The sequence below is a fragment of the Apostichopus japonicus genome, chromosome 9 (genome assembly GCF_037975245.1).
Source record: "Apostichopus japonicus isolate 1M-3 chromosome 9, ASM3797524v1, whole genome shotgun sequence".
In the NCBI taxonomy this organism is placed as follows: Eukaryota; Metazoa; Echinodermata; class Holothuroidea; order Aspidochirotida; family Stichopodidae; genus Apostichopus; species Apostichopus japonicus.
Genome location: NC_092569.1, coordinates 25,836,894 through 25,864,667, shown reverse-complemented (window position 1 = coordinate 25,864,667; position 27,774 = coordinate 25,836,894). Strand labels below are relative to the sequence as shown.

Genomic DNA, 27,774 nt, shown 5'->3' with positions numbered 1-27,774 from the left:
AGATGATGATGATGATGATGATGATGATGATGATGATGATGATAATGATGATGATGATGATGATGATGATGATGATGATGATGATGATGATGATGATGATGATGATGATGATGATGATGATGATGATGATGATGATGATGATGAAGATGATGATGATGATGATGATGATGATGATGATGATGATGATGATGATGATGATGATGATGATGATGATGATGATGATGATGATGATGATGATGATGATGATGATGATCAAAGGCACACGAAAATGAATGTTGCTGAAATGTCGCAAACGCACATGAAGGAATGTAAACTTACAAGACATTTCTAACGTTTGTTTTACATATATCATTACTCACAATAGTTGACAAATCAGGAGAGACTACAAACGAGGAGACTACAACTCATGGAAACCCTCAGTCCACGGAACAAGACACCAATGTACAGCTTTCTACCAAAGGTAGTACTTATTCCCCAAGAGACCACTCCACCTACTCTAGCATCCATCCAAACTGCTTCGAGACAACTGAGAATGTCGAAATTCTGGTGAGATCTCAATAACTTCAAGCTTATGTAAATTTGACAGCACTATAACAAAGACGTTAGACCATAATTATGTCTGGCTGTCTGGTCAGAGCGGGTTTTAGAATATATGCTAGCTTCTTCAAGACGTGAAATGCTGTCCTCAGGAATAATATGTCATCAAGATAATGCTTTTTCATGGAGGCTATTTTACTGCAAAAATTCAATATCGATACTGATGGAACTAATGGTCGAGAACTTTGCAACGGGTTGCTTGTGTTGGGGTGAGGATAAGTCAGTAAAGTGATGCAACGGTGAAATAAGCGAAGTGTGTGTTAGTGGGGGAAGGGGGGGGGGGATTATGAATATCATACTTAGTGGAAATAAAGGGTGAAGAGCTGGAATAATTGGGAGGATATATAGTTGAATTTTCTACAAACTTATCTGAGGTGTCTGATTTCCTACAGGCATGACTATACCAGTAAAGTTTGAAAAGAAGAAAAAGTACGTGACAGTAAAGGGGTACTAGTAAAGGGATTATATATCCTTTTGTTTATAACACAGTTCTTCTGTAGAGGATTTGTCTGTCATTGTTTCTGTATCAAGAGATGTTGTATGCGATTGTTAAACTAGTTTAAGAAGCATTAATAGTAAAGGATGAGAAATCCATTTGTTTATAACAACTCTCTTATAGTTTTCTCAACTATTTATAAGCCGATGTTTCATTATGATTTACTATATTGATCCAGTTGTTTAAAAGATATCCATCAGAGTGGAAGTCAAATATCATACAATTTCTCTCGATGGCTGATCTGTCTTTGAACCGTCAAGTTTATTATCACTGTTCAGTTCACCGTTCCTTTGGAATTAAAACTTATTTTCATTATGATGATATTCGAAGTGATTCTAATCGTTTTCTTTCTGTTTTATTTAGAATGGTTCGTTTCTCGTGAATTCCAATTGTACTAGGATGTATAATTGTACTAATGGACAGGTAGTTGTGAATGAAGCATACAGTTGTAGCGCTAATGCAGTTTGTGCGAAGCGCAACGATGTACGCATGTGTTACTGCAGTTACGGTTTCAAAGGTAACGGGGAGAATTGTCAACATATGACAAATTGTCTGGATTGGTACAATGCTGGTTTCACCAACGATGACATTTATACTGTCAAACCAGCTAATTGGAATGGATCAGCCTTTGAGGTCTCCTGTAATATGACTGGCGCAGGAGGATGGACGGTAAGTGTTACCCACTATAAGCAAGGTATTGGTGTTAAACATGTAGAGTATACCAGTTTAACGTTTCCTTTATTATTACTTTTGCGAGTTACGGTGGTTAAAGCTGCAGATAAAAATATCTGAGAAACTTTTGGCGACAGTAGGTTAATTGAATATTTCAGTAAGGCTAGAGAAAGTGTTTTGTAGCTACATACATTTAATTCCTATTTTTTTCTCTTTGTTTGTTCTTAAATGATTGTACATTTCACCATTTATTGCAATTTTAAAGAAGTCATCAATACACAGCTTCTTATGTTGCATTGATTCTGGTAACGATAGCTTTTGAAATGTTAATCAAGAAAGTTGTATGAATGACTACAACCCATCACAAAATCAAGGAAGACAAATTGTTTTGTAAAGAAAAAAGAAAAAGTTTTCTTAGAAATCGTGCTTCAACATCAATAAAAGACGATGTAAAAAATATAGTCCAAAAACATGTGTTTCAAGCTTTCTTCCTATATTTTACAAAATGAACATCTGCTTCCACTAGTTTTAACTTGGAGAAAGACAAGCCTACTTATAGCAATTATTATTGTAAAAACAAACAGATTCAAATTGCATTCGGCATGTTAAAGTAACGATTTAATCCATTTCAGTGAATAAATTAAGAGCCGTCGGCACTCAGTTTAAAGTTGTCCTGTTACTGAATGACTACATACGCTCTATTTTTGAGGAACATTTTGAAGGGATTATTTCATTACGTTTAACGTTTGTTACTTTTTGAATATTTAATTCTCACTTTGAAAAGCTTATCAATCTTGGAATGCTAAATACGTTCTATACGATGATAAGTGAAGACAAAACTTATAATTACCAAGTACGAGATTAAAGTGAAGAATAAAATTAAAACAAGTTGGTAACAATGGATGGTGCGATGGCTATAGTAACTAATAGTAAACCGGTGTTGAGGTTAAAGCGATATATCAGTAACAGAGGACAACATAATAGCATGACCTGTCAATGACGAATGACATTCATATTATAAAGATTGCTTTTTTTCTATTTTGATATTTCTTTTATGTACAGAATTAGTTCATAAATGGTTTTCAATTAGTTATATTCTGGTCACTTATCAATTTCCTATTGAACTAATTTATATAAAAACTGAGTTCTGATTAAAAAATATCTTTCCTGGTTTTACTGTCATGCTTTAATTATTTTCCAACAGGTATTCCAACGTCGTGTTGATGGGTCCGTTAACTTCTATCGTAACTGGAAGAGCTATAAAGACGGCTTTGGTAACCTGGATCGTGAGTTTTGGTTGGGAAATGACAAGTTGTATTACCTCACCAATCAAGGTAACTATCAAATCAAGATTGATCTGGTGAACGCGAATGGAGTTCCATACTTCTCAAAGTTTGACTTGTTCCGCATCAACAATGAAAGTGACAATTATCGACTGTCTGAACTGGGAGCTCACAGTGGAACATCTCACGGTAGGTTTGGTAGTGGGTTGAAAATGTTTTCTATTATTGCACTGGTCCAGTGAATGTCATTATATTGATTGATGGCAATGTTGCGATTCGCGGGGAATTCCTTAATTGCCCACACCATGGAATATATCAATATAATGACATGTTAATCAAACCAATCTAAGAAATATGTGGCTACTAGAACTTTATAAGTTATGGTGCGTTTAGCCTCATACAAGAAATAATGATTACCACAAAGTGCACGTACTCTTTATAATTCCTTCGTTTGTTAAATGCAGTGTTAATAACATCCCTCAGATCCGGTCATATCCGGTCACGTTGCAAATGCCAACCAGAGCTAGCAATTATTTTGTTAAGCAATTTTATGAATGCTTTGTAATATTAAATATATTAAATAATTAAGTGTTACTGAGTTAAACTTAACAAAATAAAGAGACGGCAATATGCATGGGGGTAGGGACATTCTCAAGCATGGGGGTGGGGACGGAATTGTTCCGAGGTGATGAAAGGACATTTAATAATCGAAGCACCGAAGGGGAAGGGGAATGGGCAGGGGGTCGGCCTCGAGCAATTTAAAAATTGAACACTTTTACATGCCATTTCCGGGCATCTGACAGCCCAAACTACTCCCAGTTTCCAGTCGACTGCTGGTTGATTGGGTCCTTCTCAAAACGATTTTAAAATGATGTACCTTTAGATATGAGTTCCAGGCACCTTAACCCATTTCATAGCATTTTCGGGGGGAGAGTGGGGGTAGGGGAATCCCCGAAAAAAAATTTAAAAGTACTTCATATGCTATTTCCAGGCATCTGACAGGCCAAAATACTACTATTTCCCAGCGGGGTGGAAAAGGATAGGATCTCTACGAGAAATGTTTAGAATGAAATACTTTTAGATGCGGTTTCCTCGCACATGACAGCTCGCAATATAGTATACAAAAAACACATTTCCTTGAATTTATATACTCTCCTTGTGACTTAACACAAAGGTTTCTAAAGATAACCTCAGGTGGTGGAATTGATGGCTTCACCCGAACGCCCGAATACCCCGTCGAGGGTCAGGGTACTCGCCCCAAAAATTATTAAATACCCAGGCGAGCCACTGCGCATAACTGTAACAACATTTTGCGTATTGGTCGTGGGGGTGGGTAGGGGTGGGAGAGGAGTGAGAAGGTTGTGTACAACGAACAGTGGTCAAAATACAGACACATAAAGATTACTTAATTAATCTTTAGATATCAAATAAGTAATAACATTTATTATTCAATGTTGGTTTAATACCATTGCTTCAATTAATTCCATTCAATCATGTGCTCAATCTTATCACTAATGAATAAATATGCTTGTCTTTTATTTACCTGATCTGATATTTAGCCTAACATGACAAATATTAACGATCATTATCATGATTGTTTTTGATATACTGACGTCACTGTAGCCTTTGTAAGTCATACCAGAGTGATTCTTTTTCTCAATCGCCTCGACAGGTGACACTCACCCAGATGGTTCTGCTTTGAGATATCATCAGGATTATTCCTTTAGTACATTCGACAAGGACAATGATGTACTAAGCAACGGCCAATGTGCTGTTTCTCGCCACGGTGCCTGGTGGTACAGGATGTGCGACCAGTCTAACCTTAACGGTGAATACAATACAATGACCGAGAACTGGAGTATTTCCTGGCGTTTTCTGCCTGGAGGCAGGTATCACATCAAATACACTGAGATGAAGATACGACCTGTCTAAGAGATGCGAGTACGTCAACGTTTCATAAAGTATTGCTGTATGTTCAATGTAACAGATAAAATAAGACGTTTAGTAATGTTAACTATGAATCGGAAACTAATACTAGTGTAAATTTATCAAAATAATGATAATAATCTTGTTCATGAGTTCATCATTGTTCATTTACGTTTTCTCATCTACTGACATGAGTCATAAAATGATAAAAGTATTTATATTTACGTCACCATAAATAGTATATATCTCTGTTTTAATACTAACTTTATGGTGAGTTACCTCCAGTTAGTTATCTCATAGAAAAAAAAACCTCTCCGAAAATTTCGAATCATCTTTAAATTAGTCGGAGGGAAAAACAGATTCCACATGTTATTCAATTTTTTCCCATTTAATATTCGATCAACTCAATGTATATTTATCAACAGTTATGTCGAGCAGTACCCTTTCAATCAGTAAGTTATGTTTATTTTGTCTAGTTATATCAAATGTTGAATGTTCATATATCGTATACACTGAAAAAATAAACTAGTCAATATTGCCACGGACTAACGTTAAATTAGTCTGTAACGTTAGCCAATGCACACGGACTACCAAAAATCTTCGTTTCATCGCTGCTTCTTAGTCAGTTTACACTGACTAAGGAAAATATAATCGCAGCTTAGTTGGTGGCGACGGACTAAGGTATTTTAACCCATGGACTAAGACCGATACGGACACCCGATTTACGCTATAATCGTAGCTTAGTCGGTGTCGACGGACTAACGTATGACGGACCACTTCGATTCACTTCAATTTGGAAACCGAGAGGCAACGGCAGCTTGCTGGACTTGGCATAGTTTCATACGATCACTCTAAGCAACTTTCAACCGTAAATCACCCAAGAAGGTCTTTAGAAGAATGGAGGTATTAACTGCCATCGTCGGCCTACCTGTTATTCCTTTAACTTGAAGGTAAAATTAAAGTTAATTGTTAGGCCACTGGCACTAGTACTGTATTATGGTTAGTGTAACGCTACCGTTGTAACGCTACTGTTGTCACGCTGGCGTTTCGCAATCAATACACAAGTGCAATGACAGTGAGTAGCCTATAGGCTTCTATTGGGTACTGCAGTGCATTCTCAACACTAAAGTGTGCATTCTAAACACCAATTAACAATGTGTTATGTGTGTATTGGGCTAGATTGAACAGTGGCACATAATCTTCTAATTTATTCCCAAACAAATGCTGGAACTATAAGTCTCAATAGTTTATTTGAAGTCTACACTCATTTGGTAAAGATTTCCTGTAATTTCCCATGTGAATCTAAATGGGTAGGCTTTGTGATATTGAATAAGCAAGGCTAGACCTTCAAACGTACAGTCACAGTAGGCTGAACAAATTATGTTGGCTAGTCAACGGTATTATATGTTGCGAGCAGTCAGGATGCACGCTTCAGTTCTATTTAACCTTCTCATTTATCAATTTTTAGTATTTAATTTCCGGTCACACCCAGGAAACAATTGCGACATTCCTTCACGGTCGACTTGTTTACTGTAAGAAGTATTAACCGTTTTTTCTCAGGAAAGCTTGATAGTCTGAAGTTATTATAACATGTGCTTTTAGTATACTGCCAAAAGAGTAAGTTGTTGTATTTGTATTGCTATTTTATGTAGAAGTAACGGAAAATTTAGTATGTTTAGTTTGGTCTAATTGCACGTTTTTTTTCTTCTGTCCAATGTAGTGCAGGGTTCACTTGCGCGAATTCAAATTATTCTGTTTATGTATATGTATATGCATCGATTCGTAGATTATGATGTTTTTTTGACATTTATTTGTAATTCAAGCATATCTGTTTAGTAGCAAAGTTTAAAGGTTAAGATTAATTAGTTTTCTCTTTTTGATCCTAGATTGAATGAAACTCATTGACGTAAATAATTGATCAGATCATACAGTTTAACGCAGTTCCTAAAACTCTGGGTATTCTCTAGTCTTCGCCGGTCCATTATATACTTTAGTACTACTAGTAAGACTAAATCAAAACGACCGAAAGACAAACTTAGTGTAACAAAGTACTGATTCTCCTCTAGCCTAGGTCTAAACAGGCTTGTTATGTGAGCAAGCAAAATAACAACTAAAAACGATTATGCCGATAAATAAGTTGGCTCAGTGCATTTCTGTTTCTAAAATTTTATATTATTAAAGATCATAAAAACAAACAAAGATTTAGCCCATGTTTTATTATCTCTGTATTCTGGGCATTTGATTCTGGTTGCAATGGTGATGACACTCTCGTTCAAATTTTCAGCTTTATACAGTCTGCTTCAAACTTTGGGATTGTTTTTTGAGACTATAGTGGAAGCAAATCTCACATAACTTTGTGGTGACAACTTTTTTTTTGTTCTTTTTCAAATGATGAATACTTTGCTGTTTTTTTTTTCCAGCAGGAATTGAAAAGCCAAATATCTAAGTCAAGGGTGAGGTTTCCTGTGATGTACGACACCAGTGTGGAGGCAACAACAGAAGAGGAGAACTGTGTTATATATGCTTAAAGACATGTTTTAAGATGATATATTGGTACCCTTCGCAGAACAAAAGAGTTTATCCAAGAGTCCAAAAAGCAAAGGAACAAGTACCATAGAGAAAAAAGATGGAAGAGTGAGTTTAATTATTGTACCCAACTGTTTAATGATATTGAAGATACTTTTCATAACCTGTTTTAAAAAAAAAAAGTCTAGTATATCATTTACGTGCAAGCTTCATAAGTTTGGTCAAATTTTCACTGATCTGTAGAGCGGGAGTCCAGAGGGTTTGGTTGTTTGGGAAGGTAACCAATTGCCTGGTACATCACAATGTTCACAATGCATTCCTGTATATGAAACCTGACGACTGGCAAACCGACTGTGGTGGATGTGGCTGGGAGAGCAATTTAAAGTCACCTACCCTGTAATAGCTAACCTAGATCAGCTTTCATGGTAACCACATCAAAGTAAGAACAATGTGTCATGTATGGCCCCAAGAGCAACAAATGGCCATCGCCAGTAATTATTGGTGGTGGGGTACCCCTGCCAGTGATCTATAATTGACCCCTCAAGGCTGACCTAGGTCAGCTCATGAGGTAACCACTTGAAACCTACTGGAAAATGTTGGTTAGGACTTCAGATAAAAGGGATGGGCATTGCCAGTAATTTTTATTGGTGGGGTACCCCTGCCAGTAGACCCCCAATATGCCCATCCCCTCATTGACCTAGGTGAGCTCATGATTTGACCAGTTGAAACCTACAGGAAAATGATAGGTATCACTTCATATGTAAGGATGGGCATTTCCAGTATTTTATATTGGTGGGCCACCACTGCCAGAGTTCGCCCATCCCTTACATATAGAATCCTGTCAATCATTTTCCAGTAGTTTTCAACTGGTTAAATCATGAGCTGACCTAGATCAATGAGGGGGGGGGGGGGCATTTTGGGGGTCTACTGGCAGGGGTACCCCACCAATAAAAATTACTGGCAATGCCCATCCCTTACATATAGTGTCCTGCCAATCATTTTACAGTAGTTTTCAACTGGTTACCTCATGAGCTAATCTAGGTCAATGGGGGATGGGCATTTTGGGGGTCTACTGGCAGGGTTACCCCACCAATGTAAATGACTAGAAATGCCCATCCCTTACATATGAAGTGATACCTATCATTTCCAGTAATTTTTCAACTGGTTATCTCATGAGCTGACCTAGGTCAATGAGGGAATGGGCATTTTGGGGGTCTACTGGCAGGGGTACCCCCCCAATATAAATTACTGGAAATGCCCATCCCTTACATATGAAGTGATACAATTTTCCAGTAGTTTTCAACTGGTTACATCATGAGCTCATCTAGGTCAATGGGAGATGGGCATTTTGGGGGTCTACTGGCAGGGGTACCCCACTAATAAAAATTACTGGCAATGCCCATCAGTTGTATCTGAAGTCCTAACCAACATTTTCCAGTAGGTTTCAAGTGGTTACCTCATGAGCTGACCTAGGTCAGCCTTGAGGGGTCAATTATAGATCACTGGCAGGGGTACCCCACCACCAATAATTACTGGCGATGGCCATTTGTTGCTCTTGGGGCCACACCTGACACATTGTACTTACTTTGATGTGTTACCATGAAAACTGATCTAGGTTAGCTATCAGGTGACTTTAAAATTGCTCTCCCAGCCACACTCACCACAGTCGGTTGCCAGTCGTCTGGTTTCATATACAGGAATGCACTGTGAACATTGTGATGTACAAGGCAATTGGTTACCTTCCCAGCTAACCAAACCCGCTGGGCTCCCGGTCTATTGGGATCATTATTAACATGATTAACATAATTATTAAGCTTTGAAAAATAACTTGGTGTTATGCTGTTCAAAGCTAATAATTATTTGGTAAAGCTGCTATTCCTGGCTTATAATTTGAGGGACCTAGATTTAAATGTATACCTCCCAATATGTTATAAAATTTTAATGTAAATGTATGTTTATGATAATGTGAGTTATCATGTGCTATATCTGTATCTGCGCTTACACGTATATCATATTTTCTGTTCACAGGTCAATAATGGTGCAGATTTTGGCTTCCTGAAGACAAGTGGGAGGCCATTTGTAGTTAAGAGAAACACTCTTTGTTCGTGAAGACTTAACTGGTGTCGATTTGGGGTACCACTTTAAAACGAAAGTCATGAGGAACCCTTGCCCAAGATTCAACTTTGCATTATTGTGCAGTGCTATACTTTTGCGATTCATGTTTGATCCATGAACTTGTCTTAACTTTGTTGGAATAAAATCATATTTTCAGATTTTTGTTTACAGTGATTTCTTCTCTATCTGTCGAAAGTCAGCCTTGTAGACATCAGAAGTTTTATCAGAATTAAATACTGCCAACGTACACATTATTTGTGTTTCTTCTGCTCTCTTTTCTTTCAGTGATGCTAGTCAGTGAAACTAGTCGGGTTTAATGCTTTCAGTGATTCTAGTCAGTCCAACTAGTCAGTCGATACCGACTAAGAAAGGTTAGTCGGGAGAGGCACCATCCTGACTAATGTAAAACCTGCTATAAACTAGTCGGTGGCTCATATAAATTAGTCGGTAAAGACCGACTAATGTCACCAACTAATGTAACTGACTAATATACATTTACCGACTAAGAAATTTTTGATCGACTAAGCTGACGGACTAAGATGACCTACTAAGAAATCCAACTGACTAAGGAATAAATTAGTCGGTATAGCAAGTGACTAAGGCTATGTTAGTCGGGAGAGGCACCAGATGGACTAACGTTATGTTAGTCGGTGAACCAATTTAAGTTTTCAGTGTATAAGACTGTACACATATTACCCATAGTAAGAAATCCAAGTAATATATTCCTCGTTACACATTTTTGTTAATGTAATATGATAAATGGAGGAATGCTGCCCTCTAAAGTACCATATTTAATGCCTCCAAAGATCCAAATTGGATTTTGTTTTTCTGATTGTATTTGTTTATTTACAATGTTAGCTATAATATCTAAGCGTGAATAAACTTATCTGGTTTTAGAAGCTATAAAGGAAGAGAGTGCTATACGTTAAGGATCGTAATTATGTCAACTTGAAGCCCCGAATTTCATTAATTTTCGACTTATGAAGTTAAAGTCTAAATGTGTGTTTGTTCATGATTTTTGGAAAACTCCGGAAGCAGATTCAATATTTCTTATTCTAAATGCACTCTGACCAGGAATTTGGGTTTTAATGGAGAAAAACTGTCGCAATCGATAGAAAGAAATTTACTTTCTGTTGCCCTTCTGGTGCGGACAATTTACCGTAAAATCACTGCGATCGCACATATCAGCATTTTCATACACAAATGTAACCTATATATACTCGTATCGTCCACTCTTTTGACTCAATTTCACGGAGGAAACGCAAAAAACACCTGTTTATTCCTTGCAATCGAAGGGAATGACATATTTTTGCAAGCTTCATCGGTAAGACCGAAAGAAAGATATATGTCATTTAAGAGAATGAACCTAGCACAGGCTAGCACACAGGTCTCGGTCGTTAACAAAACAGAGAGATTTGATTGGCGCATTATCTGTTCGGCGGGGCTTGCAAATTTTCAATGCAGTTTTTAGAATCTACGAAATCGTTAAGAAAATCTGGCGAATTTTATTCAGCTCAAAATTTTAAACGACAGATAACACAATAAAAATAATGATTATTAATATGAAAATTGCATAGAGCGGTGTTATTTTCACTGAGCTTTTGGGGCAGAAAGCTGGAAAAGTCGAAATTAAAATTTGGCAAACACACATTGAGACTTTGAGAATACTCTTATCTCCTACTTCTTTATACTTCCCTATTTAGTCCTCTTCACAATCCCGTAAAAAAGATTAAGAAAGACGGACGAAGTAAATAAGTAGAATTAATATTTGAAAAGAATTGTTTTCAAACTTTAAACATTAAATCCAGCTAGGTCTTCTCGAGAGAGCACAAAAGAGTTTTGGGTTCCATTATTACCGCCCAAAACTTACGAAATCTTTTCGTACTTTTGTACTACTTAGTTTTGAGGTTCACTTTGTATTAATAACGGCGAGGTGGTACTATAGTAGTGGTGCAGTAAAGGTACGAATGGTCCGCATAAACTGTTGAATAATTTTAGTGTTTAAGAAAATTAACTTTATGTCGTCTGTTTCGTAAATTATTGAATACATGTAGTTTTAGTGGTTAAATATTGTCTTCCCTGTTTTCTCTTTTTCTTGTTTGCTATTTTTTTGCTTCTTGAGTTGGGGTGGGGGAGGGGGGAGAGGGTTATTAAAGGGGGTTACAAAGCAGAGATGGCTCGTCACTTGCCGTAACAGTGCTGAATTCATGAGTTTCGGCAGCGAATGACACTTTGTACAAGATCCACATCACACCTCTTGCCATCAGCTTATCCCACCCATCTTCAAGTTACCCATTCCAAATCCCCTCCCTCTTCCCTCATCTTGTTCCATGATGTAAGATTATAAGATGGGATTATAGTAAGACCTACATGATGTAAATATGTGAATGATTAGTAGCAAAGTTAATTTAAATACTTTAATCGCAACATTCAGCTTATTTGTATCTCGTTCAATTTAATTTCTTAATTTACTTGAATCTAATTCCGTTTATTACTAATTATCCACATTAAAATCCATTCATGAGTTTTATCATATTCATGAACTAATCAGTACTTCAGCTTTACCGACATGTATACTAATTTTACAGGTTGCTCTTATTGATATAAGCTGGTATTACTAAAAAAAAAATCTGGAAACGTTAAACGAAAACCAAATAAAAGATTATATTTGCGGTCTTTGTTTGGTAAGCATTAATATGTAACTAATAAGTATCAAATGATATTCCATGAGGAGTCCCTTATCCCTTGAGAAATAGGAAAATTGAGAAACAAAAACCTTACTTTGATTCTGTGATTGTATTGTCTACGTAAGTATTAGGGTCGAATAGATGATTTCAACCTGTTGAATGGTCTTAAAGGTCCATGATTATGAAAATCATGATAACATTTTGATAATATAATAAAAAAAGGAAATAATATTCAGGGTGACTCACCCTCATCCATCGTCTTCACCAAAGAAGCATTTACGGGAGGCGGGATACTTGCCCCCACTTCTCTCCAGACCTTGAGTTTTATTTTATCCAATTCGGTCGATAACTTCGGTTGGTTATGCCACAGCAATACTGACAACTCTGCGATATATAATACTTATTCAATATGTCATTTCACGGGCTTATTTAAGTCCATTTATTAAATACACAAACATTTCAAGGGACACCCCTACCCCTTAGACCCCTCCCCCACGTTCTTAATTCCCCCTCCTCTTTCAAACATCAAATCCCCTAGTCTTTAACTGATCTTGAAAAATGTTAAAATAAAACTTTTAGCAAACTGCTTATCCACTAGAGAGCCTGTGTAGGAGATTGTGTTAGACTAGGTTGGCCTGACTTTTCGATCCTAGCAGGATCTTCTCCAAAGTCTAAATGACCAGTAACAGAAGGGACAAAAACACGCACAGAATACAGACAGGTTAAAGAGCATGGTGAACACAAAGAGATGGATGTAAGGGGTAAGTAGACAAGGGATGGAGATAAGAAAGAAAGAAACCAACAGGGGAAGAGGAGAAGTAGGAGATAAACAGTGGAGGGACAAAGAGAGGATTAAGGGAAGGAGGTCCTAACGAAAAAGATGTCATCAATGTGGCGCCACCAGATAAGAGGACGGCAGGGAGCTGTACTGAGCATGCGTTCTTCAAGGCTAGACATATACAGGCAAGCAAAGGAAGGAGCCATCCTGGTACCCATGGGCTATGGCAGTCCCGTGTCTTTGAAGGTAATGCTTGTCCATGAACGTGAAGTTGTTTTTGGTGAGAACCTGTTGCATGAGAACTTTGATGTCAGAGATGGGTGGACAAGGGTGGACCTTCTTAGACAGGGCTGAATATGTGGCTGCGATACCTTCAGCATGAGGGATGTTAGTGTAAAGAGAAGTGACGTCGAAAGTACCGATGATGGCTGAACTAGGGATTTGGTTCTTGACATCTTCAAGTTTCCTGAGGAAATCTGGATTTGTCATGGATGTAAAAGTTAATATGAGGAACAAGAGGTTTGATGAAGTGGTCCACAAACAAGGATATCTCCTTGGTGGGGACCCATTCCCTGAGATGTTAGCCTACCAGGGTTACCAGGCTTGTGAATTTTGGGCAGAAGATAATGTCTGACTGCCTTACAGTCTGTGGGAGAAAGGAAAGAAACAGCCTTCTTAGAGATCTGGTTCCGCTGGTACATATCAGTGATGGTCTGTTTTATCTGCTGGGAGAAAATAACTGTGGGATCAGAGTTAAGAAGAGGGTAAATATCGCTGTTGGAGAGATGACGCATGGCTTCCTTGATGTAATCCTGTCGATCCTGGATAACAACTGCAGAACCTTTGTCGGCTGGCTTAGTGATAATGCCACTGCGAGACATCAGGGAGGAGAGTGCTGTACGCTCATCTCTTGGATGGTTGTCATGTGTTCTGCGAAGAGGAGAGTTTGACTGGTTAGTCTCAGAGCTGACGACTTGTGTTTAGGCTTCTAAAACAGGGACTCTGTTCTTAGGAAGCATCCAAGAACTTTTCTTGTAGAAGGGTTCCCGTTCAGTTGGAGGATCATCTAGGAAAAACTCACGAAGACGAATTCTGCAAAAGAAATGAGTAATATCTTGGCTCAGTTCCGCTTGATCAAATGACGGAGGAGTATGACACAAGTTGAGTCCTTTGGAGAGAAGCATAAGGTCTGCACTGGTAAGAGTAGAAGAAGATAAGTTAACAACTGCAGTTGAGGATGGTGGTTCAGACTCAGGTGGAGTCTGGGGCCTTCTAAAACGGTTACAAGCGGTACGTTTGCGTCTTTTCTGAAGGACAATCATTTTCTTATTTCTTCTTTCTGTGAGTTCAATGTTCTGCTGAGACAAACACAAGTTAATTTTGTTAGTGTACTGAGTCCATTCGTCATCGGTGCAGCATGACTGTAATTTAAGCTTCAGCCTCATGATATCATCGTTAAGGATATCTAACGACGATTGGCAGTGTTTGGTGAGGATGTTGATGAGACGGATGGAGGTGCTGTGTAAGACTCGGTTCCACTCTCTCTGGAGTCCTGGAGGGAGTGTCCGTAGTGCTGGTTGGTATTAACAAATGTTGAATACAAAACAGAATGATGTTGGTGGTTAAGAACTTCCACAGGTTTATAAAATATTTTCATTGTGGGAGGCGGAGGAGGAGGAGGGGGGGGGGGGTCTTTGTTGTATAAATTGTTAGTGTTAATTCTCTTGATATTCCATTGGTCAGACAATGAAGTTAAAAATAAGTTCACCACATCAATTTAAAAAATATCAAAGAGCTTATAGAACTAACGTATATTAATGTATCTTACATCAATGGAAATGGAAACATGGTATAAATGATGATAAAATAGAAACACAAGTGAACTGATATGTTTAAGTAGACTGTTTTCCCCATCTATTAAAGTTCTGCCTCCGCAGGACATCGAAACCAAAATGTCTCTTGAGAAGGAAAAATAATAAGATTCAACTTAGTTTCGTATGACACTTGTTCCTCGAATAGGTCTTAATAATAGCTGCGAGTTATTTTTTGTTTATATCCCATTTCCTCTCAAACGTATGCTGTACACATATATTTACGGTTTATTTACAAGAATATGAGAGTAACTGCTGGAATTGTACGTTGATGACGTCATCCGGAGGGTGGGGATCGCTATACCAGTATGCAGATTCGATCATGTCCCAGACATTCATAAACTTGATTCCTATGCCATCAAATACTTCCATTTGCATATCCATCATGGTCTTACAAACGTAATCGAAGAAATTCGTGGTCGTTTTCGTTGGTTGTGGTCCCTTTAAAATGACTACAGCGTTTGGACAACGTTTCATAAATTTCAACACGCCATCCCTTAGGAACTCCAACCTTTCTCTATAGGCTCCCGGGGTCCATAAAGCGTAGTGAGCCCATGGGCCAAATACTACAATGTAATTACAGTGACTTCTATCCACCTCGTCTAGTATCTGTGTCTCGTAGCGATGATCAGAAACTAACGAGTAGCCTTCGTCGGGATGACGAAAAAACGGATGGAATTGGAAAGTCACATTAAAATTAATCTCTGGCTTGCTCGTAGAAATCGCGTGAGTATATTTATCTACGACAACTTCAATGCCAAGAAGGGTTCTAATTTTACGAATCCAAAGTCTCAGTTGGGAGTCTCCAAGTAAGAGTAAATGTTTATTCGTAAGACACTTGATAGTGTCCTCCAAGTGAAACCATTTGCTGTTGTCACAGGTTAAATGTAAATAGCGCCCCTTCATCCAAAACCCATCGGGGAATGAGAATGACTTGTAAGTATTGTAACACTTTTCCAGTACTGGTAGAGATGACTGTCCTTCAATACCTGACAATACAGAAACAAAGAAATGAATCAAAACAGGAAAAAACAAAGGTAATCAATGCAAGCAGCTGACTATAGTTCCGAATTATTGCATCCTTCTCAATGATAAACAATTCTTGTGGTTACAGTATAATTACGCCACTATAGAAGGGCCTTGACAGATTTCCATACACTTATACTGTATCGTAGGCCTGTTAATACACACCAATTACAGTTAACCTGATACGACAACATCCGGCATAGACAGTTGTACTATACGTTTATCTGTGAGGGTGGATGAGAGGACGAGAAGGTGATTGGTATCCATATGATAGGTTGCAATGTACTGAACTGTATTAACTTACCTTTTACATCGACGACTTGAGGGCCTTTTGAAAGTTTTTGATACCTTCGTTTACTTTTAAAGAGAGCAAAAATATGTCATGGAAATTTAAAATTACGTAGTGAATGATATGAAAACAAGATAACTACTTTTAACATGAAATGAAACGATATGGAATTGACAAGGTAGATATATCGCAATGTTTCAATCCCTTTCCACTAAGCCCACTTGCCAAAATTGAGAAAGTTGACATTAGCAGCGTTACAGAAAATTGAAGCAGGCAGAGATTCCCAAAGGAAAATAATACAGGGATTCGGTGAGAAGATTGAATTTCATTTCAAGGGAACCTTGTTTATAATTTTGACAATCACTTTCAGGAATTAACCGGTTAATCGGTAAAACGACGCTTATGCAGAAACAGCAAGTCCCGACATCCATCTAGTCGTTACTTGGAACAGTAAGAAATGTAGAAACATAACAATAAGAACTCATACACATATTTATATATATTTAAAAATATATATATATATATTTAAATATATATAAATATATATATATACATATCTATATATATATCTATATATATATATATATTTAAATGTATATAAATATATATGTATATATATATATATATATATATATATATATATATATATATATATATATATATATATATATATATATATATATATATATATATATATATATATATATATATATATATATATATATATATGCATCTTTTTCCCCCGAATATCAAACTGCCTCCTCACCTCCACCATCACACTGGTGGGTAAAAATGTCAGTTGGGGCTTTCATGTAAGCTTATGCATTACCTAAATCATTCACGGAAATTTTTATTTAACTCAGCCCAGGCTCACCCCGCCCCCCCCCCCCCCTCACACACACATCTACCTTAGAATCCTGTGCAAGTCATTGATGTAGCTGGAAACACAAACGATAAAACGTTCGGAACAGAGGATATACCTGACTACGAAGATAAACTAATATTTCAAAATAGGGATACTGCATGGGTACGTATTAGTAACGAAAGACATGAAATCATATAATACTGGCTTACTCCGTAAAGAGGTACTGCTTGTCCTCTGGTACCCTGGGCATGTTTAGGGCATTAGTGTCGTCAGACCTCGGAAGAATAGTAAGGGCATCGCATGGTAATGTAGGAGGAGCATCACATAAGAGACGGGTCGAGAAGAGGTTATACGGATGGAAATATTCGCACTTCTTACTCCAACTTCCTTCGTGTTGAATGTAGCAGTTCGTTCGTTCGGTCACGTTATTCCTTTGAAAGATACCAACGAATCCAGCCCTGTGGCTCAATAATGTGTAGTTATACCTCAGGTAATATATAGCATCGGATGGGTTCACTAATGTTACGGTAATTGAGGATTTTCCGGCCCATCCTGCATATGCATAGGCTGTATATGTACCGTTACTATGGTCAATTATTTCTGCAGTCGTTGAGGCATTTTGACTCTCCTGCGTGATCACGACTGTAAAGTAGTCCCCGCCAGATGTTCGAAGTCTTCCATTCTCGTCCCTAGCTGTTATAAATAACTTTATGATGTCCCCTACCGCTATATCATCGTTACGTAATGCGTATTGACTCACGTTAGGATTCGTTAAACCTAACGATCTTGGCGACGTGTAAGTAAAACCAATGCCACCGACGCCCTTAACAGATAGTGATGCGCTCTCTTTCAAATGTATGACCCTTGACCCCATTGCTTCGTCTGTCGATATAGGCGACAAATCGGCTTCGGCTTTGTACCGAGATCGGATAAGACCTTTATTATGTTGAGATAGACCAACATGTGTCTAAAATAATGGGAAAAAATAAGGGAAAGAAAATAATAGAAAAAATAAGGGGAAGAAAACAATGTAACAAGCTAAATGATGACAGCATAACGCATATCGTAACCTTATGCAAGAGCCTCTCTGACGAAGAACAATTCCTCGTTGCCAGTGTTTTAGCTAGAAATAGTTCCTGCGAATGACGTGAAAATTACAATATGTGGTAAACTGTTTATTAACGTTTTGAAACTAAATATTTGCCAAATACCGATATCAAAAAAAAAAATCATACGAATGCTGATCTGTCTCCACTCAATATATGCACGCTAATCTAAACTAGCCTACACAACCTTGCAATAAGTTAGCGCTGCAAACGGCACTATCCAATTAAGGTTCAAAATTTAGGTCCACATCTACCATTTCGAAGGCTTAAAACTACTATTTCATTTCAAGTTTCCTCCGCTAGAATCTCGCTGGGTGTAAACTTAGTAAAATAATATAGTTTTATAGTACTAAAAATCTTATTTATTGCTCTAGTTAAGGTTCATAATAAACAAATGTATAGTTCTCCTTTTGAATAATTCATTTAATTATAGAAACTGTACTTTTTATTACAGTTGTAGTTTATATTAATTCGGTTTTCTCTTCAAGTTCAAGTTGTATAATATTTCGTTTTATTACAGTTCGTGTTATATACCGCTCAAATTACATATACTTAGTTATATTTTTACATATTGTTCTTGTGTCGTATAGATCTACATTTATATAAATCTAGTTTCATATAGTATTAGTTACTTATAGCTCTTGTTTAGTTTCATTTAGTTCTAGTTTTATGTTACTCTACTTTCACATAGCTGTAATTTTATGGTTTCACATAGTTTTAGTTGCCTATAGCTCTAGTTGCATATACTTCTAGTTTGATATAATTCTAGTTTGATATAGGTCTAGTTTCAACTATAATTAGTTGCTTAATAGCCCTTGTGTAATTTCACTTAGTACTAGGTTTATGTGATTCTACTCTCACATAGCTATACTATTATGATTGTATATATTTCTGGTTTCATATAGTTCCGGTTTCATATAATTCTAGTTTCATATATGTCTAGTTTCATATAGTATTAGTTCCTTATAGCTCTTGTTTAGTTTCAATTAGTTCTAGGTTAATGTGATTCTACTTTCACATAGCTGTAATTTTATGGTTGTACATAGTTTTAGTTGCATATAGCTCTAGTTTTATATAGTTCTAGTTTTATATTATTCTAGATTTATATAATTCTAGTTTCATATAGTATTATTTTCTTATAGCTCTTGTTAAGTTTCATTTAGTTCTAGGCTCATATGATTCTACTTTCACATAGCTATAATGTTATGGTTGGACATAGTTTTGGTTTCATTTAGTTCTGGTTTCATATCATTCCAGTTTCATATAGGTCTAGTTTCTATAGTATTAGTTGGCTATAGCTTTTGTTTAGTTTCATTTAGTTCTAGGTTTATTTGATTCTACTTTTACATATGGTTGTAATGATAGTTCTAGTTGTATAGTCTTCTACTTTTATATCATTCTAGTTTTATGTAATTATACTTTTTTCATAATTCAATTTTCATATTGTTCTAGTTTCATACAGGTCTAGTTTCATATTATTCTGGTTTTATATAATTCTAGTTTCACATAATTCTAGTCTCATATTATTCTACTTTCAGTTAGGTTTTGTTTCAAATAGGTCTAGTCTATATAGGCCTTGTTTATATAGTTTTAGTTTTATCTAGGTCAAGGTGTATATATTTCTAGTTTCATATAGTTCTAGTCCATACCATGATGTTCAAAAAGGCGATGAGGACCAGATTCGCAAAGATGATCAACATAAAGAGGACCTGGCGGCGAGAAATGCGATAAACCATCGTTCTGTTAAAATCGAGAAAAAAACAAAGAAAAACTCAATGCCAACTGCAGTGATACACACAGACGCACAACTCTAAACGGAATCCTGCATTACTGATAGATCGCTCCCTCCACAGAAATTGCTGCTGCAGTACAAATCGTAATGTAGCTTAAAGTAATATACTGAAACATTAGTCCATATATATATACGCTAACGTTACTCGATATGTAGCCCTCCACCAGTAATGGTTAAATCTTGGTCGCTTCTAAACATGTTTTGCAAATTTACTACATTTTTCTGTGCAGCTCCTTGTGCTGAATCCACTACGCCCAGCATACTCACTGTAGCCAATATACGAAGGAGTAATATGACCGTTCATGGAATGTCGGGGAAAATGATTTAACTGCATGATTTTCTAAGGCTGATCAAAAAGACGTTTGATAAGAAAACATATGCAAGCTTATTTCGAATGTTTCGTTGTAATGTAATGTGATAGATACATCAACATACTAAATCCCTCCACCATAGACTACAGCCTTCTTGTACTGAATATGGTAATTCTACACACAAAATATTAAATTGGTCCGAGTTTTCTTCTTCAGATATCGTGTTTACAAGCTGGGCGTCACAAACGCCCCGCTCGCAAACACACACACATACGACAACATGAATTCAAAGGTTACGATTATCATCGTAACAAATATGAAAAAAAAAAAGAAAACACAATTACCTTTCTACCATGTATACTGCTCACAATAATATCAATTTCGTGTTGTATTTTTTTGAAAGACGGAAACTGCTAATGCCTTTTAGTTACGTAGCATAGCCCTACATATCATGATACATATCATTAATTATGACAGATCTTTCAATTATGTGCCACGCAAAGAAGTGTACCATTAGGAAGGGTCAGGTTGCGTGTTCAAGCCTAACAGGCCATGCAGATGTTCCCCGTACCTGAATCGATACAGGGGAATTGAGAAATTGCCATCCCTCACCCACACCCTCACCCTCACCCGCACCCTCACCCGCACCCTCACCTTCACCTTCACCCTCACCTTCACCCTAACCCTCACACACACTTTTGAAATATTGATATCAATGGCCTTAGTGCACTGTTAACATAACATTTGATCAACCCTGTACTAGGATGATTGGGCCACCATTCGAAAAAATACTTTAAAAGAGACAAAACCTAAACATCATTTTAATCTATGCCATAGAGATTGCTGCCATGGACAACTTCCTGAAACAGGTGAGGAATTATTATTTTCGTTTGGAAGAATAGCTTTTCATCTGAGTATACTTATCAAATACGTTTGATTAATTTAATATACAAACATGCTTATAACCGATCCCTGTAAAAAAAAAGGTCAATTTTTGTTGACATCATTACTAAAAGCAGTATTACGTGGTTAAAAGTGGCTCATATATATTAAAGCATAAGTTGATACAACCACGTTCCAATCAATTGCATGCATAGAGAAAATTGTAAAGAAATACTTCCAACTATATTTTTTGTCTGAGTCCAGTCACTACTGAGTCCGACTCACGTCCTAATTTAGTACAAGCGAGTCCGAGCCTGCTCAAGTCCAGAGTAAAGTGAATTCGAGTCCTATTCCGGATCGAGTACAGAAAGTCCTATGTCTATATATATATTTGGTAAAGTGAGTCATACAAAGAACAAAATAATAATAATAATGATAAGAAAACGTGGTTACGCAAATCGTAACCACACCGTCTATGAGTTGTTTTTCCATAATTTGTTTTAGTAAGTTGCTACACGTTGTTACTTGTAAGGAAGATGGCGTGGGTATGACTATTATACATGCATAACGTATGCATGCGCGCACCCTGCCCCATATGTGCTGGTAAGCAATGAAGAAGCCAGGAGAAACATCTTGTATCATATTTATAATACGGAAGCTTTCTGTCCATGTTCTGTTATTTCATTTCTTTGAATAAAAAGGACTATAAATATTTGCATATTGTCGAAATGTGAAAAAAAGAAGAAATTTGCATATTGTCGAAATTTGAAAACTAAAAAACCAAAAAAGAAACTTGCAGAAGCTACAAGTACCAAGTATACTACCTTTAAATTTCATTTTAACAGTAGGTTGCATGTAAATCGGGACCATGACTCATCCTTTCACGCAGACTAGCAACTAGGATCATGCCAGAGCTGCACCAGATAATGAGAAATTACAAAGTAGATCTGCTATAATGTCCACTAAATTATTTGCATATGGATTTCGCGGATTAACGTATGACTGGATCACAAGTTATTTGACAGGAAGGAAACAATTAACTCCTTTCAAAAACATAAATTCTAACTTGAAAACAATCTCTTGTGGTGTTCCCCAAGGTTCCATTCTTGGGCCACTACGCCATCTACATAAACGACATAACCACGATTTCATCTAACTCTTCAACAGTGATGTTTGCAGACGGCACCAGTTTTTTTTTTGTCAAAGACACAGATGTAGAACGCCTTGAGAGTACTGCTTGCAGTGAACTTGTGTTATACTCTGATTGGTTTGCTTCAAATAAGCTTTCGCTTAATGTCATCAAAACAATCTATATGGTCTTTAACGTGCCTCATACTCATAACCCCAGTTTTAGTATTATCATTAATAACCACCCACTTCAAGCTGCTACCCAGTGGCGGAGCGTCCGTATAGTCAGGGGGCGGATGCCCCCCCCCCCCCCTGACGGACTCAAATGTACTGCGGCGCCCTTTCAGCTTTTTACCACTTTTTACTTATTCGCAATTATTGACTTTTTTTGTTGTCCTCTCAGTCTACCTATTGACATTTGTCACATTTTGTTGGTGTAATTTGGCGATGACACCCTATTCTTCGTTTATCTGCAGATTAGCAATGCTCGGAAAAGGTCATTTCAGGCGATCTAGGGAGTATCTTTACTCAAAAAATTTCTGTACGCTCCGCGCCAACCAGTAGTGGCGCTCCGCTTAGATAGTGTCGAAAGCGCCCCTACAGACCATTCTCGCCCCCCCCCCCCCGACCAATACCCCTAGCTCCGCCACTGCTGCTACCAGTGTTTAATTTATTGGTGTCCTTATTGACTCAAAGTTTAATTGACATGAACATATTCTCACCTGTGTTCGCAAGTTGCTAAGGGTGTTGGAATAATCGGTAGACTTAAAACCGATAACCGATATTGCCGAAACATATTCTTCGTACTATTTGTCTAACTCTTGTTTATCCCCATCTCTGCTACTGTAGTCTTTTTTGGTCGGGCACTAGTAACTCCGCTTTAAGAAAGTTATTTGTTCTCCATAAATGAGCTATCAGACATATTACGTATTCTGCACCACGCGAAGACACCAGTGCACTTTTTAAGTCACTTAACTTGTTAAAATTAAATGACATAATCAAAGTTAATATTGCAACCTTCACCTATCGCTTCTACAACAATCTCTTGCCTTTATGTTTTTTTAAATTTATTTGTTTGGAATTCCCTAGTTCACATTTATCATATATGTCAGAGCAATCGTCTTTGTCTTCCTGGCAATCGGCCAACTTTTTCGAAGACAAGCTTGCATTATCGAGCCATCAGCACCTGGAATTCCATTCCAGAGAGTTTAACTTCTAAGCATAATGTTCACTGCTTTCGTTACAACTTTTCTAGATCCCTTATAAACCTCTACTAAGACTTTAAGTTTGCATTTGTATTTTGTACGCTGTAGCCATCCCTTTGTTATTGTATTCTTATTCCCCCTAATATATATGTATGTATATGATTGTATGTGTGTCAGTGTAAGTAAGCATACATGTTTATATTAACATGGGTGAATATGTATATATGTATGTATATGCATATACTTATATAAATGAAAATTCATTTGCCTTTGTCGTTTACCTCCATTGCATTAACATAATGCATATATGCATTATAAATATGTATATATATATATATATATATATATATATATATATATATATATATATATATATATATATATATATATATATATATATATATAATATAAAACAACGACATACTGCTATATTTCGGAGTGGTCACCACTCCATCGTCAGGCAAAAGTACAAGATCAATTAAATACAAGGGCTAATATACATCCAAGGACTCCAATAGTGATAAGCATGAGTGATTTTTAAACTAGGAAGAAACTTAGAAACTTTTAAACTTAGAACAACCAGCAATTTTTTTTTTTTTTTTTTTTTTTAGTGAATATTTTAACTTAGGGATGAATAGAACAACCAGCAATAAAAAGTAAATAGGGATTAGAATAGCTCCAACCCGTAGCTCGCTACATTTCTATTTAGGTCAGCATTTAAGTCTTTTATAAAAGACTTAAATGCTGACCTAAATAGAAATGTAGCGAGCTACGGGTTGGATATTTATATTGTGAAGAAACAAATAAATGAATGAATGAATGAATGCATGAATAATAGATTTGGCGGAACAATATAAATCCATAATTCGTTCCTGTGTAATGCGACAAGTGAACAGACAGTCTCTTTATCATGGTTATAGTTATTTTATGCCTGTGAAAAGCTAACATTTTTTTTCTCGGATTCCCATGATTACCTGGCACAACGACCTCAACTGCAGCACTAAATATACAATGCACGTCGAGAAACCATGAACGACAGAATATGTCACGTGATTTTCAGGCGAAGCCCAATACTGCCCATGTTCTCCGATGGCCAGTAAATAGTTTGGTTTAAGACAACTTTGATGAAAAACAGTACAGAAAATTTACAGGAAAGAGAATGTTCACTACAGGACCAGGGTTTGGCGGGGCTGGGGTACTGGAATAACGTTTCGCCTTCCCGCCCCAGTTTTGGTGAAAATTCAATGTCATTAAAAAGTATTATTTTGTTGACTGAGGAAAGTGTCGTTTTGTTGACCGCACTCAAATAATGCTAGTTAATTAGTGGTCAAGATTGTAAAGAAGAGCCATTTTGTCGGGATGTTTTGGTTTCCCTTTAAATCAAATCAATTCACCTGTCCCGCTGGCCCTGTAACTCGTGTAGTCTGGGCAAACACCCCCACACCAGCCTTAGATTAAACCCTATTCCGCTTCTCTGTAAATAATATAACACTTAACCATTAAACCATATATACGATCCCATATTATAAGAGGTATTCTTTCATATGTAAATATTGGCCTACATCTTTCTTGTTCCAATTAACAAACTCTATAACCCAACGCAAATGCTTTTTAATGAGAAAAGGAAGTAGGAGGGAGAGAGGGGGGGGGGGCGCAAAACAGATTAAAAAAAATGCAAACTTACTTTAGACTCGTTAACAATGTCTGGAACCTTCGTTTGAATAATTTCTGCATCTTTTCACTGGAATAAATCAATTAATATGCCGACAGCAGGATTGATTAAATGTCATAACGCATCTGTGGAAAACTTTTGCACGAGTATAATAGCAACTGTATAGGACATCACCGGTACGCAACAGTAACAGTGTACAAGAAGACCATTAAAACAACAAACACCACTCTCAAAGATTGTTAAATATGCCACACATTGGTAAAGCTCCAAACAAGACAGGGGCACTCAGGAGAGAAAGCGACACTCCCTAATCCAGAAAATGATAACTTAAAGGAATGCCGAGATGATATAGTCTCTCTTATTAGAGTACCTTATCCAAATGCCATAGCATACTCCCGTTCCTTTGCTACAGGATACTTCGCATTCCATAAAGAAATCGCTAAATAGTACGAATCCACAGCTTAGACACTGACGAAGGATAGTTGCAAAAGGACAATGAAAAACCTGTTCAAACCATATGGTATGCGACAACACATTCTCTGACTAATTGAGTCAGAAGCAGCTTCGATTCGTGAGAGGGACTACCCTTTTAGTTTATCCTTTGGTGCTGATTGTTTAGAAACGGGGAACGGAGTAACGCCCCCCCGAATTTATCAAAAAGAAAAGAGGGGAAAATCGGAATATTGATGACAATGTATATTAGATCTGACAGATTATTGAAATAGGAAAACAGATATATAACTAATATACGTTTTCCAGATATACAAATTTTCGGGAACACAGAATACGAAAACCCGTGACCGTATGAACGTATTAAGCTAAGTGTGCAGACGACCTTGGTATATTGCTTTATGGATCCCAAAAGGTTGTGTTTCCGACAAATATTATTCTTTTATCTTCCTTAATCGTTTATATATATATATATATATATATATATATATATATATATATATATATATATATATATATATATATATATATCCAGAACAGTGAAAAAACCTCCAGCCTCCACCGGGATTCGAACCCGGGCCTCCCTTATATAATATATATACATATTTTTTCCCTCTCAAAAGAAGAGAGCAATATACCAAAATACTACACACACGTCCCTTTAATCTATTTTTGTTGTTGAAATTCTGCATGTTTTCGCGTCATGATTTCATACAAACGATCTCTTTATTTATGGCAATTAAGATCAGCCCAGACTCGTGTAGAAAACTGTAAACATTGAACTTCAACTTGACTAGTAACAGTCCTTTTTAAAATAAAAATCATATCATAAAAATGAGAAAGATACTGAGATAATGAACGAGTACCATAACAGTTGGATCCAGTTATCTTACGGGCGTATCCAGGACTTACTACAAGAGAGGGAGGGTGTGTACCAAAGGCCGTTGAAACCGACTGGTTTTCTGGGGTTCTTTCTACTCGATCCACATACAAAGCTAAAGTACTTTTTACTGATCTAATTATGATGACGATAATAGCCAGAGTAATTATGACCAAGGACAACCGGAAATTAATACCATGTTTCATACTTCCGTTCTAAGTCGTTGTTGTATTTATATGTGTGTCTATAGTGGACGCCAATACCTCGTTGATACGAGATACCACTACCTGTGTGTGTATGTGGAGATTACTGACCTCTCAGACAAAGAATAACATATCAAAGACGTGTTATCAGTCATCGAAAGTATAAGTACCGTTTGAATTGTATACCGTTGCTGTAGCCGAGAGGATAAAGGCGGTGCGATTTGAAGCAACGAGGTTTAGCAATCGGGAGGTTCCGGGTTCGATACCCGGCCGGGTTGCGATTTTGTTCCCAAACAGGTCGCAATTGTGTGTAAATAGTCGCTCATGATTGGTCGGAAACGATACGTCATCACCATAGAAACTTTCACTTCGAGGTTACCAAAATGTCTGCATCCATTCATTGCAACGAAGTTATACCCGTTCAAAATTAACCGAAGCTTTGCATATCTTTGGAATTGGTTTAGACATATTATTTAGCACACTATCACGCTATCCCAAAATTGCTCACGAAAGTTGCACCCACTTAATAATAGTACGACCTGCAGTTTGTTTACAATCGCCGTGCACACACAGAACGTTAAAGAGCTGAAATCGGTCATTCTCACATGTCGTATATTTCACACAAAAAGTTGGAAAGTTCATTTTATGCATATCTGCCAAGTAGTCCTTTTTACAGAGAATGAACTAGAACTGCATAGCAAGCCTGAATAACAAGTAAATATTTCACTAGATCAAGTCTCCCACGGGTGGAATTATTTCCCAAAATAACGGAAAATTAAGAAATAAGTTGAAAATCAAATTTCAATATCATTGCATATCATCTGTGTCCTACGTCATAACTGCAAACTTTACAGAAGGCCCTGTTTTGGGCCCTCACATGACAACCAAATTATTTTCCCTGAGCAACTTTGGTTCACTACTATTCAAACGTTACATCACACCTTTCAGCAAATTTGGACAAACGCTCTAGAAATGACCTCTCGCGACCGCATATGACCTTCAAATTTATAAAAT

At 37.0% G+C, this 27,774-nt stretch overlaps 2 protein-coding genes and 1 long non-coding RNA gene across 3 annotated transcripts; 2 read left to right on the top strand and 1 right to left on the bottom strand.

Moving 5' to 3' along the window:
• Positions 1–1,633: 1,633 nt before the first annotated feature.
• Positions 1,634–4,980, top strand: LOC139972932 (fibrinogen-like protein A). The gene is made up of 3 exons (XM_071979249.1): positions 1,634–1,762; positions 2,970–3,237; positions 4,721–4,980. The coding sequence occupies exons 1-3, from the start codon at positions 1,634–1,636 to the stop codon at positions 4,978–4,980; spliced, it is 657 nt and encodes a 218-aa protein (XP_071835350.1).
• A 1,024-nt stretch (positions 4,981–6,004) lies between these two features.
• Positions 6,005–10,304, top strand: LOC139974135 (uncharacterized). Its single transcript, XR_011795404.1, has 3 exons — positions 6,005–6,591; positions 7,395–7,608; positions 9,529–10,304. It is a non-coding gene; the product is annotated as an uncharacterized lncRNA (long non-coding RNA).
• Positions 10,305–14,774: 4,470 nt separating this feature from the next.
• LOC139974115 (NXPE family member 4-like) lies at positions 14,775–25,695 on the bottom strand. The gene is made up of 5 exons (XM_071981038.1): positions 25,240–25,695; positions 19,887–19,977; positions 17,341–18,098; positions 16,282–16,334; positions 14,775–15,940 (listed from the first exon to the last, which is right to left on the bottom strand). Exons 1-5 carry the CDS (start codon positions 25,287–25,289, stop codon positions 15,180–15,182), a joined length of 1,713 nt encoding a protein of 570 aa, XP_071837139.1. The 5' UTR covers positions 25,290–25,695; the 3' UTR covers positions 14,775–15,179.
• Between the last annotated feature and the right edge of the window lie 2,079 nt (positions 25,696–27,774).

What these genes read in the sequence shown, in the direction of transcription:
- LOC139972932 (XM_071979249.1), top strand. Translation starts at nt 1,634, where the DNA reads ATGACAAATTGTCTGGATTGGTACAATGCTGGTTTCACCAACGATGAC. An exon ending in CTGGCGCAGGAGGATGGACG is followed by an intron (nt 1,763 to 2,969) that starts GTAAGTGTTACC and finishes ATTTTCCAACAG; the next exon opens with GTATTCCAACGTCGTGTTGA. An exon ending in TCACAGTGGAACATCTCACG is followed by an intron (nt 3,238 to 4,720) that starts GTAGGTTTGGTA and finishes TCGCCTCGACAG; the next exon opens with GTGACACTCACCCAGATGGT.
- LOC139974115 (XM_071981038.1), bottom strand. Translation starts at nt 25,289, where the DNA reads ATGCAGAAATTATTCAAACGAAGGTTCCAGACATTGTTAACGAGTCTA. An exon ending in ACATTGTTAACGAGTCTAAA is followed by an intron (nt 19,978 to 25,239) that starts GTAAGTTTGCAT and finishes CGATTTTAACAG; the next exon opens with AACGATGGTTTATCGCATTT. An exon ending in TCAAGTCGTCGATGTAAAAG is followed by an intron (nt 15,941 to 16,281) that starts GTAAGTTAATAC and finishes CTGTATTGTCAG; the next exon opens with GTATTGAAGGACAGTCATCT.